This window comes from Panthera uncia, assembly GCF_023721935.1.
Source record: "Panthera uncia isolate 11264 chromosome A1 unlocalized genomic scaffold, Puncia_PCG_1.0 HiC_scaffold_17, whole genome shotgun sequence".
NCBI lineage: Eukaryota > Metazoa > Chordata > Mammalia > Carnivora > Felidae > Panthera > Panthera uncia.
Genome location: NW_026057577.1, coordinates 83,591,877 through 83,609,844, shown reverse-complemented (window position 1 = coordinate 83,609,844; position 17,968 = coordinate 83,591,877). Strand labels below are relative to the sequence as shown.

Here is a 17,968-nt window from a genome sequence, read left to right as displayed (position 1 = left end):
GTTTCTGTGCCACAAAATAATTCAAAATAAATAGTTCTCTGAAACAACAATTTTTATTCAGAGTTTGTCTATTACATAAGAATGTTTTTGGAATTTCTGAGTCCTTATGAGATAAAGAAATCTAGGAGGCAAGTCATTAAATTTCCCTAAAACTGAGAATTGCAAAGATTGAACTGCAAGTGCAAAGTACTTCCCATACACAAGAGCCTGTCTTTACATTTTCTTCAAAGCTTTCTGGTTTGCCCAGGCCAGTGGGTCACAATTCTGCCTGCAATAAGAATTACCTGGCAGCATTTTAAAAATACCAAATCTTGAATCCCATGACCACAGATTCTAATTTCATAGGTTTTGGATGGGGCCCAAGGATCAGTATTTCAAAGCTCCCAAGTAATTCTAATATACTAGTTCTGCTCTAACAAAACATTTGTGTCCCCAGTCATCACTGGGTTATGCAAAATCACACATTTAAAACCACAGGGCTTATAAAAAAAAATGGTGTTCGATGCACAAGAGTCAAAAAATTTATCAGGGACACATTTTTAAAAAGACAGGAACCTAATAAAAACTTTGCATGGTTTTACATATATTAAATGGTAACAAAATATACAAGTACTACAGTATATATGGCACTTTATTTTGAAAAGACCTGAGGTTGACTTATCAAAAGTAGGTGGCAGAAGAGCTGAAGACTGTTAAGTTTTTGTGAAGTGGTAGAAAGAGTGATCTGAATTTGGAGAGTTGCAATATCACGTGTGGATGGGTGTGGCTTGTAACACAAGACATGAACAGAGGTAGCTAATAAATGACGAATGTGTGTGCCTATGTGAGTGTTATACATTCCTAAGCAGCTCTATTCATTTGGATAGTTTTCATCATTCACCTAGTGTTTCTTCCAGATGTGTGCATAAATACAAAATCACATTGTGCTCAAAGTATTCCCTAATATATCAATTGCATTGGAACAAATTCATGTTTTTAAATCAAGCTTTACAGCAGAATTGACTCCACATTCAGACTTAAGAATTAGTCTTAAAATATATACAGTTGAAAATCTAGTTATATAGGTTCTAGTTAGAGTATGTTTATTATGTGACTACTAAATAATAAGCTGGTTCATCAAAACACATTTTTCATTACTTTTGATTCCCATGTAGCATATGTAATATAGCCCATATTTCATTCTACTTTGTGTTCAAAATATAAACCAGTATGTCCCTTCAAGGAGAATTATCTGTACCACTATGCTATTTCAGCAGAGTTGCCTGTATTCTGATAGGTGTAATTGTATATTTACTTATTTTTGTTCAGATTTATTGGGATATTAGTAACATATAATACATGCAAGTTTAAGGTGTACAACACAATGACTTGATACATGTATATATTGCAAAGTGATTACCATAGTAGGGTCACTTAACACCTCCATATCCCCGCACATTAATCATCCTTTTTATCCTGTGGTGATAACATTTAAGATCTACTCTCTTAACAACTTTCAAGTATATAACATGGTACTATTAAATATCATCACATGATGTACCTCACATCCCCAGAAATTATTCATCTTATGGCTGGAAGTTTGTACCCTTTGATCAACATCTCCTCACTTCTCTCCCACCCTCTTCACCTCCCAGTTTCTCGTAACCACCATTCTAATCTCTATTTCTATGAGTTGGCCATTTTAGATTCCACATATAAGTAAGAATATATAGCATTTGTCTTACTCTGACTTATTTCACTTAGCAAAATACCCTCAAGATCCACTCATGTTATGACAAAAGGGAGGATTTCCTTCTTTTTCATAACCAAATAATATTCCATTGTATGTATGTATATATATATATATATATATATATATATATATATATACCACATTTTCTTTATCCATTCATTCATTGATGGATGCTTAGGTTATTTCCATATCTTGGCTATTGTAAACAATGTTGCAATGAACACAAGGGGACAGATATCTTTTCAAGATAATAATTTCATTTCCTTCAGATATATATCCAGAAGTGGGGTTACTGGATCATATGTTAGTTCTATTTTTAATTTTTTGAGGAATCTCCATGCTTTTTTTCAAAGTAGCTATACCAATGTACATTCACAGCAACAGAACACAAGAACTCTCTTTTCCCCACAATCTTGCCAACACTTGTTATCTCTTGTCTCTTTGATAATAACCATTCTAATAGGTATGAAGTAATAATATCTCATTGTGCTTTTGATTTGCATTTCCTTGATGATTAGTGATGTTGAGCATCTTTTCATGTGTCTGTTGGCCATTTGTTATGTCTTCTTTAGAAAACTGTACTCAGATCTTCCACCCATTTTTTATTGGATTTTTTTTTTTTTTTTTTTTGCTATTGAGTTGTATGAGTTACTTATATGTTAAATACTAACTCTGTACCAGATAGATGGTTTGCAAATATTTTCTCCCATTCCCAGGTTACCTATTAATTTCACTGAATGTTTATTTCTGTGCAGAATCTTTTTATTTTTACTTTTGATGCTTACTTATTTTTGCTTTTGGTGCTTGCTATTTTGGTTCAATATCCAAAACACTGTTGTCAAGACCAATGTCAAGGAGCTTTTTCCCTATGCTTTCTTCTAGTAGTTTTACAGCTGAGGGTCTTATATTTAGTTTTTAGGCCATTTTGACTTAACTTTTGTGAGTGGTGTAGGAGAGGGGTCCAATTTCATTATTTTGCATGGCAATATCCAGCTTTCCCAACACCATTTATTTATTTTTTTAAGTTTATTTATTTTGAAAGAGAGAGAGGCAGAGAAAGAATACCAGGCAGGCCCTGCACTGGCAGTGCAGAATCCAATGTGGGGCTCAAACTCACGAACCATGAGATCATGAGCTGAGCCAAAGTTGGACACTTAACCAACTGAGCCATCCAGTTGAAAAGACTATTATTGGCTCTCTTGTCAAATGTTAACTGATGATATACACATGGGTTTATTTTTGGGCTCTCAATTCTATTTTACTGGTCCACATGCCTGTTTTTATGCCATACCATACTGTTCTGATTGTTTTACCTTTACAGTAAAGTTTGCAATCAGGAATTTGATGTATCCATCCGGTTCTTCCTTCTCAAGATTACTGTGGCTTTTGGGGTCTTTGTGGTTCCATCCAAATTTAGGATTGTTTGTTATATTTCTGTGAAAAATCCCATTGGGATTTTGATAAGGATTGCACTGACTCTATAGACGGCTTTGGGGAATAAAGACATTTTAACGATATTAACTCCTCCAATCCATTAGCACAGAATATTTTTCCACTTATTTGTGTCTTCTTCAATTTCTTTCATGTCTTACAATTTTTCACTATACAGATCTTTCACCTCCTTGGCTAAATTTTTCCTAAGTCTTTTTTTGATGCTATTGTAAATTGGTTATTGTCTTTATTTCTTTTTCTAATAGCTCATTAATAGTGTATAGAAACACAACTGATTTTTTATGTTGCTTTTGTATCCTTTACCAAATTTATTAGTTCTAACAGTTTTTTGGTGTAGTCTTTAGGGTTTTCTATGTATAAAACTGTACCATCTACAAACAGAGACAATTTCACTTCTTCCTTTCCCATTATAATATCTTTTATTTCTGACAGGTGTAATTTTAATGAATAAGAAAACACAAAGTAAAATATACCTTAAAGGTCCTCAAAATAATATAGCTGTTAAACACATGAAGAGATGTTTAATTTCACTCATAATCAGAGAAATATAAAATAAAGCTACACTAGATATCATTTTTTACCTACCAGACTAACAGAAATTCAAAAGTCTGACAATATATTCTCTTGCACAGATTAAATAGAAACTGGCACTTTCAGATATTCCTAGTGGATATACCAAATTGTACAAGAGCTACAAAATAAATTCATAATTACAATGGAAATATATGACAAAATGACATGGACATTTACACTTCGACCTAGAAATCTCATTTCCAGAAATTTACGCTGAAGATACTCATAATACACAAAAACACATCTGTAACAAAGTTATTTTTTGCAGTATTGTTTGTGACTGCAAAATACTACGAGATATAAAATTTCATATGCAGTAAATTGGTTGAATATGTAAATATTCTCTGTCATAGAAGGAAACAGGATCCTAGGGGAAAGGGTTTATTCCAGGACTGGAAAAGGGAACATTCAAGATGAGCCTGGGATATCTTAGTATGCCAGAAAATAAGAAATGTGCTCAAAGAATGATGGGGAAACAGTCCAAGTAATTGAAAGCAAACATAACTACTGAGGCTTCTATCTCCCAAAATTTCCCCAAAACAATACAAACAAAAACGGAAAAATAAAACCTCCCAAAAGCCATGCCCTCAGAATTAAAGACAGAATGTACACACTTCAAAATAACCTTTAGTAAAAAAAAGAAAATTACCAAAACACAGAATATGATTTCTTACAATCATGTTCTACATTTGGAACTTAAGAGACAAAACAATTAAATGAAATGAGTTATTCTGGATTACATCTTGAATCAGGGTTTAAAAAAAATGTCAAAAAGGGACATTACTAGGACAATTGACAAAAGTTGAATACGGAATATGTTTTTGATAATAGCATGGTAATGATACTAAATTTCCAAAATTTGATTACATTGTGGATATAGTCTCAGAAAATACTTAAATAAATATTTAAGAATAAAAGAACATGATGTGTTCAACTAATTCACAAATCATTCAAGAAAAAAAGTAATATATAATTATATTGACAGAGAAAGCAAACTAAAGAGTATATATGGCAAAATGTTAACAATTAATGAATAGAGTTTACAGAGATATCTTTGTTTTATTCTTGAAAATCTGCTGTACATTTTAATTTTTTTAAATAAAGACATAAAAATCACTGGATGAAAGACTTCTGCTTTCAGTCAACATAGAGAAACAGTCATTGCTTTATTCATCTGCATAAAACAACTAAAAACTGGGCAAAATACATGAAACAACAGCATTCAAGCCGCTGGACATCACGCAGTGAAGGACAGTAAACCTTGAGAGAGTCTACAGATCAATGAACTGAGCCCTAAGGTTATCCCAGCTTACTGAATGGAGAAAATGTCCAGGCTAAAACCCAAGTTGGAAGAGTCAAGCAGAACTCAACAATCTCTCTCTGTAAATTAAAGAGACAGAGTTTAAAGCACAGAGACACCAAGACAGATTACTGCAGAAGAGACAAGGACCGAGTAGCACAGAGAACAGAGCTGCACAAAAAGAAAACTCAGCAGATCTGCAAAGGTTCTCCCTTGATCGTTTAGTTAAGTACTGATTAGCTCACAAATACGAGGAGACTACTCTATGCCAAGGTAATAATCCACCTACAGTGATCACACGGAATACTGTCTAGAGCTCACATAAGACCATGGAATTGTGCCAGGGCCTAACACCCAAAATGTAAAATCTCATAATATCAGGAGCATCCTTTGAGTACTGAGAATGATCTTGCCTCAGTAGAAGAGATAAATTCATCCTAGAATACAAGTAGCTCTGATCCACATAACAAATTAAAAGCAAGAGCCAAAAAGATAAAACTGTCTCCAAGTAACCAACTGTCGCCAATCCCAAAACAAAAGTCAAGAATATTTCTAAAAATATATAAATACTCAGTACCTAAATAGGTAAAATTCATAATGCCTGGTATCAAATCAAAGACTACCAAGCATAAGGATGCAGTAGAACAATTAGTCAATCAAAACTGACCCCAGAAGTAACACAGATGATAAAAGAAAGAAAGAATAAAACAACTACTATAACTGTATTCCAAGAAACTAAAGGAAAAAACAAGTATTTAAGTAGACACATGGAAGATATAAAAAAAAAGATTCAAACTGAACTGTTACAGATAATTCATTTATTTACGACTTGTTCATTTTCAACATGGAAATGGCTCAGCTACTCAGTCTCTGTTTTCTCCTCTCCAGTTCCTCCACCCTAAAGCACAGGTGTGGGACAAAACGAAGAGCTGGATTTGGGCAGGTATGAAGAAACAAAGGAATAGAACACAAGAGGCATATTTTCAAAAGGTACAATTTATAGTTATAAGGTAGTAAGGACTAGGTGTGTAATGTACAACATGGTGGCTATAATTAACATTGCTCTATGATATATAGGAAAGTTATTAAGAGAATAGATCCTAAGAGTTTTCATCACAAAAGGGATTTTTTTTCTTTTCTTTTTATTGTATCTATATGAGATGATGGATGTTAACTAAACCTATGGTGGTAATCATTTCACGATATATGTGAATCAAAACATCAAGCTGTATACCTTAGGATATCAATTTTCTCTCAATTAAAAAAAAAGAAATGGCCAATTTATAGGGTCAGATCTAGAACTCCAGTGAAGCTCACGAACTGGAGAAACCTATATGAAAGAAGAGGAGATGATACTGAAACAGAGGATTGATTCAAAGTCTTTAAGGACCAGACAGAACTCCCAATTGTATTGCTCAGCCCTCACAAACATGCAACCGTTCTTCCCCCAATTCAGAAGAAGAGGAAAAATTATTAAGGTGTGTAATATTTCACCTTTAATACCTTCAACGAACAATCAATGGTGCAATTTTGGCCTTTATTTTTATGGCTCTTAATTTTAAATTTTATATTATATTTTTTATAATCTTAGAGATAAAAAAACATACTGCTTATCCAAAGACCTTTTGAGTGTGATTAAGTCATCAGTATACAAGTATTTTAGTAACGAATGACAGCAAAGAACAGCTACATGTTAAAATATTCCATGTGATTCACTACATTAACGATTCACAGAAGAAATTAGGGAAGGTGGGTTATAATGGAAGTTTGTGTCAAAAGAAAATAGCAGGTCTCAAGAGACCCAAGGAAGAAGGGTAATAAAGAAAACAAAATTTGTAAAAAACGGTTGTCAAACCCAACTAAATCATTACAATAAGTTAGACATCTACTTTTTTTTTTTAATTTTTTTCAACGTTTTTTATTTATTTTTGGGACAGAGAGAGACAGAGCATGAACGGAGGAGGGGCAGAGAGAGAGGGAGACACAGAATCTGAAACAGGCTCCAGGCTCCGAGCCATCAGCCCAGAGCCTGACGCGGGGCTTGAACTCACAGACCGCGAGATCGTGACCTGGCTGAAGTCGGACGCTTAACCGACTGCGCCACCCAGGTGCCCCAGACATCTACTTTTTTTTATTTCAAAATTCAAAAATTTCACATCTACCATCTCAGATTCAGGCGGTAGGGCCCAAAATTTATAATTTTTGAAATTTTCCCCCGTGAGATTCTGATAATCAGCAAGATTTTAGAACTACTGTCCTAGAATGCTAACTTGGGTATGTTCATGCAACAATATGATCTATTTGCCCTAAGCACAATTATAATGCCATACACAATAAGTAATGAAATTATTCTTCTTACCTTGGATACATTGCTGACATAATTCATTTGAACAGTACTTTCCTTATCAACTTGATTACAAAGGTTCTGTAAAGTAGATGCATATTCTTTATCACTTTTTATTCTCAGAGCCATAAATTTCTTCACTGTTTCCAGTAATCGTAATTCCCAGTCTTGCAATTTTAACACAGCTTCATGTGAATTCTTCAGGTCACTCCCAAACCCCATTTTTGTAAGGCACTGTCTTATCCTCCACTCCGTACTGTGAGCCTTCTAATCAGCACATATCTGTGTATGTAAACAGAAGAAAAAACACCTCATAAATCAAAAGGAAATTTGTTTTCAAGGCAAAGTTATGGCCCATTCTTTTTAGAGTTTAAAAAAAAAAAATCACTACAACTGAATGCTTTCACCCAAATATCAGGAACAAGATGAGGATGTCCACTCTCACCACTTCTATTGAGCACCATATTGGAGGATCTAGCCAGTACAATGAGATACATGAAATGATTTCCATGGAAATTGAAAAGAAAGACGTGAAACTATCTTTATTTGAAGAGGATGTGAAATTGAATATAGAAAGAAATGCAATTAAAAACAAGTTTTAGAATTAATAAATGACCTCAGTAAGATTACAAGGTAAAGATCAAAAGACAAAAATCAACTGTATTTCTACACACTAGCAATGATCAATATGAAAAATGAAATTAAAAACCAATTCCATATACCACAGCATTAAAAAGAATAAAATAGGAATAAATTTTATAAAATAAATTAAAACTTGTGCTCTTAAAACTACAAAATATTGTTGAAAGAAATCAAGGAATTTATTCCTTATAATTATTTCCAATTATTTAGGTTGGAAATAAATGGAAAGACTCATGTTAATGGATCCAAAAGACTTAATATTGTTAAGAAAGCAATATTCTCCAATTTGACCTACATATTTAACTTAATCCATATTAACATATAACCTAGCTTTTTTTTTTTTACAGAAATTGAAAAGATAATCTTAAAAAAACCTTAAAGAAGAACAAAGCTGGAAGAGTCATACTTCCTAATTTCAAAACTTACTAAATAGCTACAATAATCAGGACAATGTGGTCCTGGCATATGGAGAGACACAGACATCAATGGAATAGAATACAGGGTCCAGATGTGAATCATCACATTTATGATTATATGATTTTCTACAAGTGTGCCAAGTGTATTCATTCAGAAAAAAGTCTTTCAACTAATGGTGGTGGGACAACTGGATTTCCACATGCAAAGGAATCAAGCAGAATTCCTTTCTTAGACCATACACAACAAATTTAACTCTAAAGGGATGGATAATGGGCTTAAATATCAGAGCTAAAACTATAAAATTCTCAAAAGAAAACACAGTAGTAAATCTTTGTGACCTTGGCTCAGGAAACGGTTTCTTAGATATGAGACACCGTAAGAAAAAGCAACAAAATTAAAATACATAAATTGGATTTAATCAAATTTAAAACTTCTGTATTTCAAAGGTCATCATTAAGAAAGTGAAAAGACCATAGAATGGGAGAAAATATTTGCAAATACTTATCTGCTAAGGGACTTCTATCTGGAATATATAAAGAATTATTAAAACTAAGTAATAAAAATACAATTAAATAAATTAAAAATGGGCAAAGGATCTGCATAAACACTTTTCCAAACAAGATTTAACTAGTTTTGCTAGTTAAATGTCCAATAAGCAGATGAAAAGATGTTCAGTATCACTAGCCATTAGGAAAATACCAATCAAAACCACAATGAGATACCACACCACACCATTAGGATGTCTTTAACCAAAAGATAGATAATATCAAGTGTTGGAGACTGTGAAGAAATTAGAACCCTCATACACTGCTGGTGGAAATGTAACCTGGGGCAGTTCCCCAAAGTTAAACATACAGTTATCGTATGATCCAGAAATTCCACTTTTAGGTATATACCCAAGAGGAATGAAAACATATGCCCAGACAAAAACTTGCACATGAATGTTGGAGCAGAATTATTCATAATAGTTACAAAGTGGAAACAATCCAAATATCCATCAACTGCTGAACAGATAAAACATATTATATACACACAACAAAATATTACTAGCAATGAAAAGGAACAAAGTAATGATAAAAGCTACAATATGGATGAACCTTGTAAATATTATGCTAAGTAAAAGAAACACAGACACAAAAGACTGACATACTGTGTGATCTCTTTATATGAAAAGTCTAAAATCCAGACAGCGGGTAGATTAGTTAATAGTTGCCTGGGCTGGCAAACTTGGGAAGAAATGAGGAGTGACTGCCAGCAGGTACTGGCTTTCATTCTGGGGCAATGAAAATGTTCTAAAACTAATTGTGGTGATGGTTGCACAACTCTGTTAACAGAATAAAAACCACTGAATGATACACTTTAAGTGGGTGAATTCTTCAGCATGTGAGTTATATCTCAATAAACTTGCTTTAAAAATCACTGCAGCATAACTGGTGATGATCTAAAGGTCAGGTCTCAGAAACCTCCCCAAAATATCCTGCTTGTTTGCTATAAATCCCCAAAACTATGATAGAATTTATTTTGCTCTCCAGACTCACAAAACTTCAGGCAATGAATCGTCTAGGGCCAGTTAGAAGAAATGAAGAAACACACCTCTTATTTTTAGTTTTGGCTCATCCATACTAGAAGTCACTTTCTTGTTAATTCAGCTGAGATCCTCTAAGTTAGACAGAAAAATAAGAACAGATTTATGTGTCTAACCTCAGTGATAACATCTAAAGAGATGATAAAAATGTAGGTTTTCCATATAGAGAACAAATTACGATTTTTCTCCAACTAAAAACTGTCCAGTTTTATGATCAAATAAACAGAGGGGAGAAAAAGGTTGTGGAAAACTGTGCTTCATCAGCTCCCAAAGCAGCAACCAGAACGCAAAATGGACCTTAACATAATTAAGTCAATACAAAGTAATTGACTTATTCACTTTAATATGGAGTAGCATAATTCCAGTTTTTTCACTTTGGATATAGTTGCTTTAAAATTTTTACTTTGAAGAGCGCCTGGGTAGCTCAGTCGATTGAGTGTCTGACTCTTGGTTTCTTCTCAGGTCATGATTTTGCGGTTTTGTGGGTTCGAGCCACATGTCAGGTTCTGTGCTAGTAGCATGGAGCCTGCTTACGATTCTCTCTCCCTCTCTCTGCCCCTCCCCCACTCGCATTGCCTCTTTCTCTCTCAAATAAATAAAATTAAAAATAAATAAATAAAATAAAATTTTTACTTTGATGTACTATATCTTCACAGAACACAAAAATTCAAAAAGAAAATTTTTCTGTCATTTTACCTACAGCTCATCTAAGTCTCAGTGGAAGATACATTCTACCTCATCTCATGGTTTTGTTTTGTTTTGTTTTGTTTTGTTTTTTTAAGTAATATCTACACTCAGCATAGGATCTCACAATCCTGAGATCCAGAATCGCATCCTCTACTGACTGAGCCAGCCAGGTGCCCTTGTTTTTCTTTTAAGTTTTTAAAATCTAGTTAGTTAACACATAGTATAATACTGGTTTTAGGACAGAATTTAGTGATTCATCACTATATATGTATGTATGATATATATATAAATATATATATATATATATATATATATATACCCTTTTATGATTCATCACTTATATATAATATCCAGTGTTCATCACAAGTGCCTATCACTCACTTAGCCCATCCTCTACCCACCTTCCCTCCGGCAACCCAGTTTATCCTCTATAGTTAACAGCCTCTTATGATTCGCCTCCCCCTCTATTTTCCCCTTACCCTATGTTCATCTTGTTTTGTTTCTTAAATTCTACATATAATTGAAATCATATGGTATCTATCTTTCTCTGATGTACTTATTTCGCTTAGCATAATACATTCTAGCTCCATCTACGCTGTTATTAATGGCAAGATTTCATTATTTTTGATGGCTGAGTAATATTCCATATGCCACATCTTATCCATTCATCAGTCAATGGACATCTGGGCTCTTTCCCTAATTTGGCTATTGTTGACAATGCTGCTATAAACATCAGGGTGCATGTGCCCCTTTGAATCAGTATTTTTGTATCCTCTGGGTAAATATCTAGTAAAGCAGTTGCTGGGTCTTAGGATAGTTCTATTTTAAACTTTTTAAGGAACCTCCATACTGTTTTCCAGAGTGACTGAACCAGTTTAGATTCCCATCAACAGTGTAAGAGGGTTCCCCTTTCTCTTTATCCTCACCAGCATCTGCTGTTTTCTGTGTTGTTACTTTTAGCCACTCTGACAGGTGTGAGGTGCTATTTCATCATGGTTTTGACTTGTACTTCCCTGATGAGTTATGTTGAGCATCTTTCCATGTATCTGTTAGCCATCTGTATGTCTTCTTTGGGACAATGTCTATTCATATCTACTCTACATTTCTTAATTGGATTATTTGGTTTCTGGGCGTTGAGTTTGGTAAGTTCTTTATAGATTTTGGATTTATCCCATGTTTTCAATGGAAGATTAAGGAATCATTTTTGAGGCCAAAGAAATGTGAAACATTTTCCTTTCTAACTATATCTAGGATTGTGGTTCATTTTATCCCATAACTTAGGATAAGTATCACTTCTACTTCCAAATACATCTAGCTCTGATCTAAACTCTAATAATATTTTTTTCTTCCATTATCAGGAACTTCAAAATGAGCTCAAAAGAACAAAAAGGGAAATAGAATCTGGCAGCTATCTGAGAAAGACTCCAGACCATCCTAAGGGCTTATTTATATACACCAGTATTCTAGGTCTAGGAATCTAAAATAATTTTATTTATGGTACCTCTCTTAAGGAATGACAAATGATAAAAATTTTAAAAACAATTCCATAATAAATTAAGACTATGTCTAACGGTTAAGTTGGTAAAGATTACAAATATTTTAGGAATTAAGGGAATGATATCCTACAATTTTCCCAAAGATGTCAAGTGACATTAATATTAGACTATTCATTTCAATAGTGTTTGAGATAACAACAAAAGAAACCAGAAATATCCATCAAAAAGAACTGACTAGGTTAATTACAATCAAGGCTGCTGCACCTGATAATAATAACAATTCTAGGGAGTGCCACTCAAATCATACTCTATGTGAATTGTTCAGTGTCCAACAGTGGAATATCATTCAGCCCTAACAAAAACTAAGAAAATCTTTTGTGTATCGTTCTGGACCTATCATTAAAAACTACTAACTGAAAAAATTGAGATAAAGAACTTGGTGTGTTTACATGCTATAACAAGGAGGAAGAATGATAGAAATTAATTTTCCTTTTAAGCGCAAAATTATTTCCTAAAGAATACATAGTGGCTGAGGCACTGGAATGAGAGAAGGACTTATCATTATATACGCTTTTATACATTTGAATTTTGTGCTAAGTAAACATTGATATTGCCTATTCAAAAAATTAATTAACTAATTAAAGAATTTTTGAAGAGAAATTTAAAAAGTAATGAAGGCTGGACAAAGCCCACAAAGTTTCCTAGAAATGGCAAGATTTGAGATAGGGCTGGAAAATGACCAAAATTTAGATTATAAAAAGTCAAACGGGAAATGTATTTCAAGAAGTAGGAGCAGTATGGGACAAAAAAGGGAGTATGAGGTAAAGAAAAAAATGTCTCCAAAACCAAGCTATATGTGGCAAGCAGTGGGAGATGCAGTGTCAATTTATCTCCTATTCCACTGTTCAGGAAACTAATAAGGACCAAATTCCTTGAATTAATTGTTTTTTAGAGCAAAAAAACATGATCATAAATGTGACTTTTTTAAGGTACTAATTTGTTGGTGTTATTACATGAAAGTATGTTCAGTCTGTGAAATTTCATCAGGCTGAGCGCCTGTGATTCATGTACTTTTCTTTTTTTTTTTTTTTTAATTTTTTTTTTAATGTTTATTTATTTTTGAGACAGAGAGAGACAGAGCATGAACAGGGGAGGGGCAGAGAGGGAGACACAGAATCTGAAACAGGCTCCAGGCTCTGAGCGGTCAGCACAGAGCGCGACGCGGGGCTCGAACTCACGGACCGTGAGATCATGACCTGAGCCGAAGTCGGACGCTTAACCGACCAAGCCACCCAGGCGCCCCGATTCATGTACTTTTCTATCTGTATGTGATGGCAATAAAAAGAGAAAGAAATAGTAATAGATTTTAAACTGAAAGCTAGGTATAAAATTAGCTTGAAGAGAGAAAAAAATAAAATGAAACATAAGACAAATTAATAAGTCATACCAATATATAACTTGAAAAACAAGAATCTATAATTGACAATATCAGTGAGAATTAAGAAGAAAGTTCCTTGATGTGGTGAATAAATTTAGGGGACAAAAGAGACACAGATGATTCAGTGACAACTTCAAGGCTTTAATAAGATATGATGACAATACCAATAGAATAGGAAGAATGAGAACCTGTTTACTTCAGCAGGAAATAAAGGTTTAGGTAAAATATTAAGGGTAAAGATTCAAATTTGAGAGTCAATTGCTTAAAGGTGATAGATGAAATTCACGGACTGAACATCAACAGAAAAGCAGAGTCAAGGACAAAGGAGGAAGAGAGGTCAAACAAAGGGCAGAGATTAAGTAAGCAAATAAAAGAGGTTTGGCAGAGAAACAGATGCCAGGATGAAAAAGAAGATATTTGCAACACCAAAAGGCAGAGGAAGATGTGAAAACTGCAAAAAAGTCATTAGTGGAATTTGGGGGTAATGTCAGTTTAGTGAAGCAGTACCTCAGAAGCTCCTACCACCAATAACTAATTAAAAGAACAAAACACTGTTTTTAAGAAAAAACAAAAATTTAAACATATCATCAGCAAATAAGGAATACCAACTGTATGCCACAACTTTCACAGCATGGTTTCAAAGAAAAAAAAGAGAAAATTCTGGTGTTCTAGATACTATGGCAATGTGCCCAACACTACCCCAATCTCCAGAAGACATTCTAAGGAATAAGAGTTAACAGAAACCTGAGAATACACAATGAATACTCCAACATGAAAAGAAGCAGGCCAACCCAGGAAAAATTCAAGAAAATATCTAAAGAAAGAAGCCTCTCTGTACCAGGACAGGACCTTAGAAAATGCAGAGAGGGCAGCCTTGGCTTGCCATTTTCTAGAGCTTTGTGAAAAACTGGTGGATGAAATTAAATCCAGGAGTACAGGATAATTAGTGAAATTTCGTAAGAGACGATATATCTCGGGTCCCCCAACAAGGCCAAACTCAGCCCCAGCCAATGTTTCCATACCACCTCCATGTTCACACAACAAAGAAACCAAAATTAAAAGTAATACCCAGCTTTCTGGTACAGATAAGATGGCAGAGATCATTTTTCCCAGTTCCACTGGACAAAACACAAGTATAAACACTAGAAACAACACAAGAGACTACCAAAGAAGAACTCTGAAAGGTAGATAGTAGGCAGCCTCCTATACATGCACCCCAATGTTTATGGAGGCGTTTTCAACAACAGCCAAAGTATGGAAAGAGCCCAAATGTCCATCAACTGATGAATGGATAAAGAAGATGTAGTATAGATATATAATGGAATATCACTTGGAGGTCAAAAAGAATGAAATCTCGCCATTTGCAACAACATGGATGGAACGAGAGTATATTGTGCTAAACAAAATAAGTCAGTCAGAGAAAGACAAATATCATAAGATTTCACTCATATGTGGAATTTAGGATACAAAACAGATGAACATCAGAGAAGGGAAGCAAAAATAATATAAAAACAGAGAGGGAGATAAACCATAAGAGATGCTTAAATACAAAGAACAAACTGAGGATTGTTGGAGGGGTGTTGGGTGGGGGGATGGGCTAAATGGGCAAGGAGCATTAAGGAGGACACTTGTTGGGATGAGCACTGGGTGTTATACGTAAGGGATGAATCACCAAATTCTATTCCTGAAATCATTATCACAGTATATGTTAACTAACTTGGATTTAAATTAAAAATAATAGGAAAGAACGAAAGAACAAAAGAAAGAAAGAAAGAAAGAAAGAAAGAAAGAAAGAAAGAAGGAAAGAAAAGGCAAGGGAGGAAAGGAAGAGGAAGAGGAAGAGGAAGAGGAAGAGGAAGAGGAAGAGGAAGGGGAAGGAGGCAGCCTGCTTTGGTCCTAGGACTAGAAGAACAGCATGAAGGCAGTATCTCATGTTCTCCTCACCCGAGAGGAAGGCACCCAGACCCAACTTTTCCCAACCTCCAGTCTAGAAACAAAAGACAGTCCATATTTGTAGGCTAACTCCCCTAGGATCCAATAGGAGTCCCTGTGACAACAAACAGAGAGTCAGGCACCACCAGAAAGAGAAATCATTTATGAGTCTCACCAAAAATAAACAGCCAGGGCAAGCACTCTCCTTACCTGCTAAGCCTGAGAATCCGCTTTTCCACCAAGAGAAACTGAATGAGGCAAGAAGAACCAGCAACAGAGACCCAGCTATCAGGTCAGGAAACCTTTGTCCTCACAGGTCTGGGGGTCTCCTTCCGCACCCAGAGACACCAGAACTGGAGGGCAGAACTAACAAAAGGAACCAAGCTGAAGCTGCTGCTCTCCAAGAATTTCTTCCCCTGCCCAGAGACATCAGGACAGCTAGGGGGCACAGTAAGGAAATTCTACCTTAGCCCTTTTCTACCAATAGATACCTAGTAGTTCAACCTAAGAAAAACATCTTCTACTCTGTCAAGCAGCACCAGCAGGAACCAGTGGGAGCCCTAATGATACAAGACAAAGCAAACTAAAATAACAGCACAATGACTCTGAAACTTAATTGTCATTGAAACCACAACCCATAAAAAGAGGCCAAGAGACCTGCATGCTAAACCTAAAGAGGGACTTCCTGTGAAAATAAAACATTGAAACAGACCCCAGAGACTCCTAAAATAATAGATAAAATATCTAAGATTCAATTGAAAATCACCTCTCACACCAAGAACCAAGAAAAATCATAACTTCGATGAGAAAAGACAATCAACTAATGCCAACACTGAGATGAATTAGATGTTGGAATTATGAGAAAAGGGTTTTAAATCAGCCAACTTAAAAATGCTTCATCAATTATAAATTATCCTAAAAACAAATGTAAAAAATTGAAAATCTAGGCAAAGAAACAGAAGTTATAAAAATAACCAGATGGCAACTACAGAGCTAAAAATGCAGAGCAGGAATATAAACCTCACTAGATGCAAGCTCAATAGAAGAGTGGAGATGACAGAGGATACAATCAGTGAATGTAAGCACAGAGCAATAGAATTCAACTAATCCAAAAAAAACAGAGAAAATGGATGAACAAAAAGAATAAAGCCTTGGGACAATAAGAAAAGATCCAACATTTGTATCATCTGAGCTCTAGAGGAGAGGAGAGAGTGAGGTGGAAAAACTATTCAAACAAATATGTCCATCTTGGGGAATAAGATAATATAGAGTTACAGAAATCAAGACAGTTGTGATCTTGGTAGAGGATAAACAACAGATCAGTGGAACAGAATAGAGAACCCAGAAAAAGACCAACACAATTATGCTCAACTCCTTCTTGACAAAGATCCAAAAACAACTCAATGGTACTGGAGCAGCTGAATATCTCTACAGGCCAAGAAAAAAAAGGGAGAGAGGGAGAGAGAGAGAGAGAGAGAGAGAGAGCAAGAGAGAGACAGAGAGAAAACCTTGACCTAACACCTTACACAAAAATTAACTCAAAAGGATTATGAACTTAAATGTAAACAACTGCAACACTGAAGAAAAAAAAAAAGAAGGATATCTTTGGAAATCTTCATGATCTAAAAGCTAAGCAAAGTTCTTAGACTTGACAAAAAAAAAAAACAAAACACACCACAACGCATAAAGAAAAATCAATAAATTGGGCCTCATCAAAAGTAGAAACTTTTGCTTGTGAAAGCCCATGTGAAAAGGATAAAAAGACAAGCTATAGACTGGGAGAAAATACTTGCGAACAACATATCTGACAGAAGACTAGTATCCAGAATATATAAATATCTCTCAAATTCAACAGTTAACAACAACAATCTGCCTAGGAAATGAACAGGGGTGCTTGGGTGGTCAGTTGCTTAAGTGTCCAACTCTTGATTTCAGCTCAGGATGAACCATGATCTCATGGATCTCATGTGCTGACAACAGAGAGCCTGCTTGGGATTCTCTCTCCCTCTCTCTCTGCCCCTCCCACACGCTCTCTCTTTCTCTCTCAGCCTCTCTCTCAAAATAAATAAACTAAGAAAAAAAAAGAAAAAAGAAAATAAACAAAAGACATATACAAGCATTTCACAGAAAAGGACATTAAAATGGCAAATAAGCACATGAAAAGATATTCAACATAATTAGCCAACAGGAAAATACAATGAAAACTACAATGAGAGGGGCGCCTGGGTGGCTCAGTGGTAAAGCATATGACTCTTGATGTCAGGGTCATGAGTTCAAGCCCCATGCTGGACATAAAGCCTATTAAAAAATAAATTAAATAAAATTATTTTTAAAAAAAATTACAATGAGATATCACTACACACTTATCAG

General features: G+C 34.7%; 1 protein-coding gene across 1 annotated transcript in view; it reads right to left on the bottom strand.

Moving 5' to 3' along the window:
* The window catches only part of FER (FER tyrosine kinase), a 414,556-nt gene that overhangs the window by 358,608 nt on the left and 37,980 nt on the right, over nucleotides 1–17,968 (bottom strand). Inside the window, exon 3 of the mRNA XM_049648899.1 lies at nucleotides 7,417–7,683. Coding sequence (XP_049504856.1) covers nucleotides 7,417–7,623 — 207 coding nt within the window. The 5' untranslated portion in view covers nucleotides 7,624–7,683. The remainder of the gene's footprint in view (nucleotides 1–7,416; nucleotides 7,684–17,968) is intronic.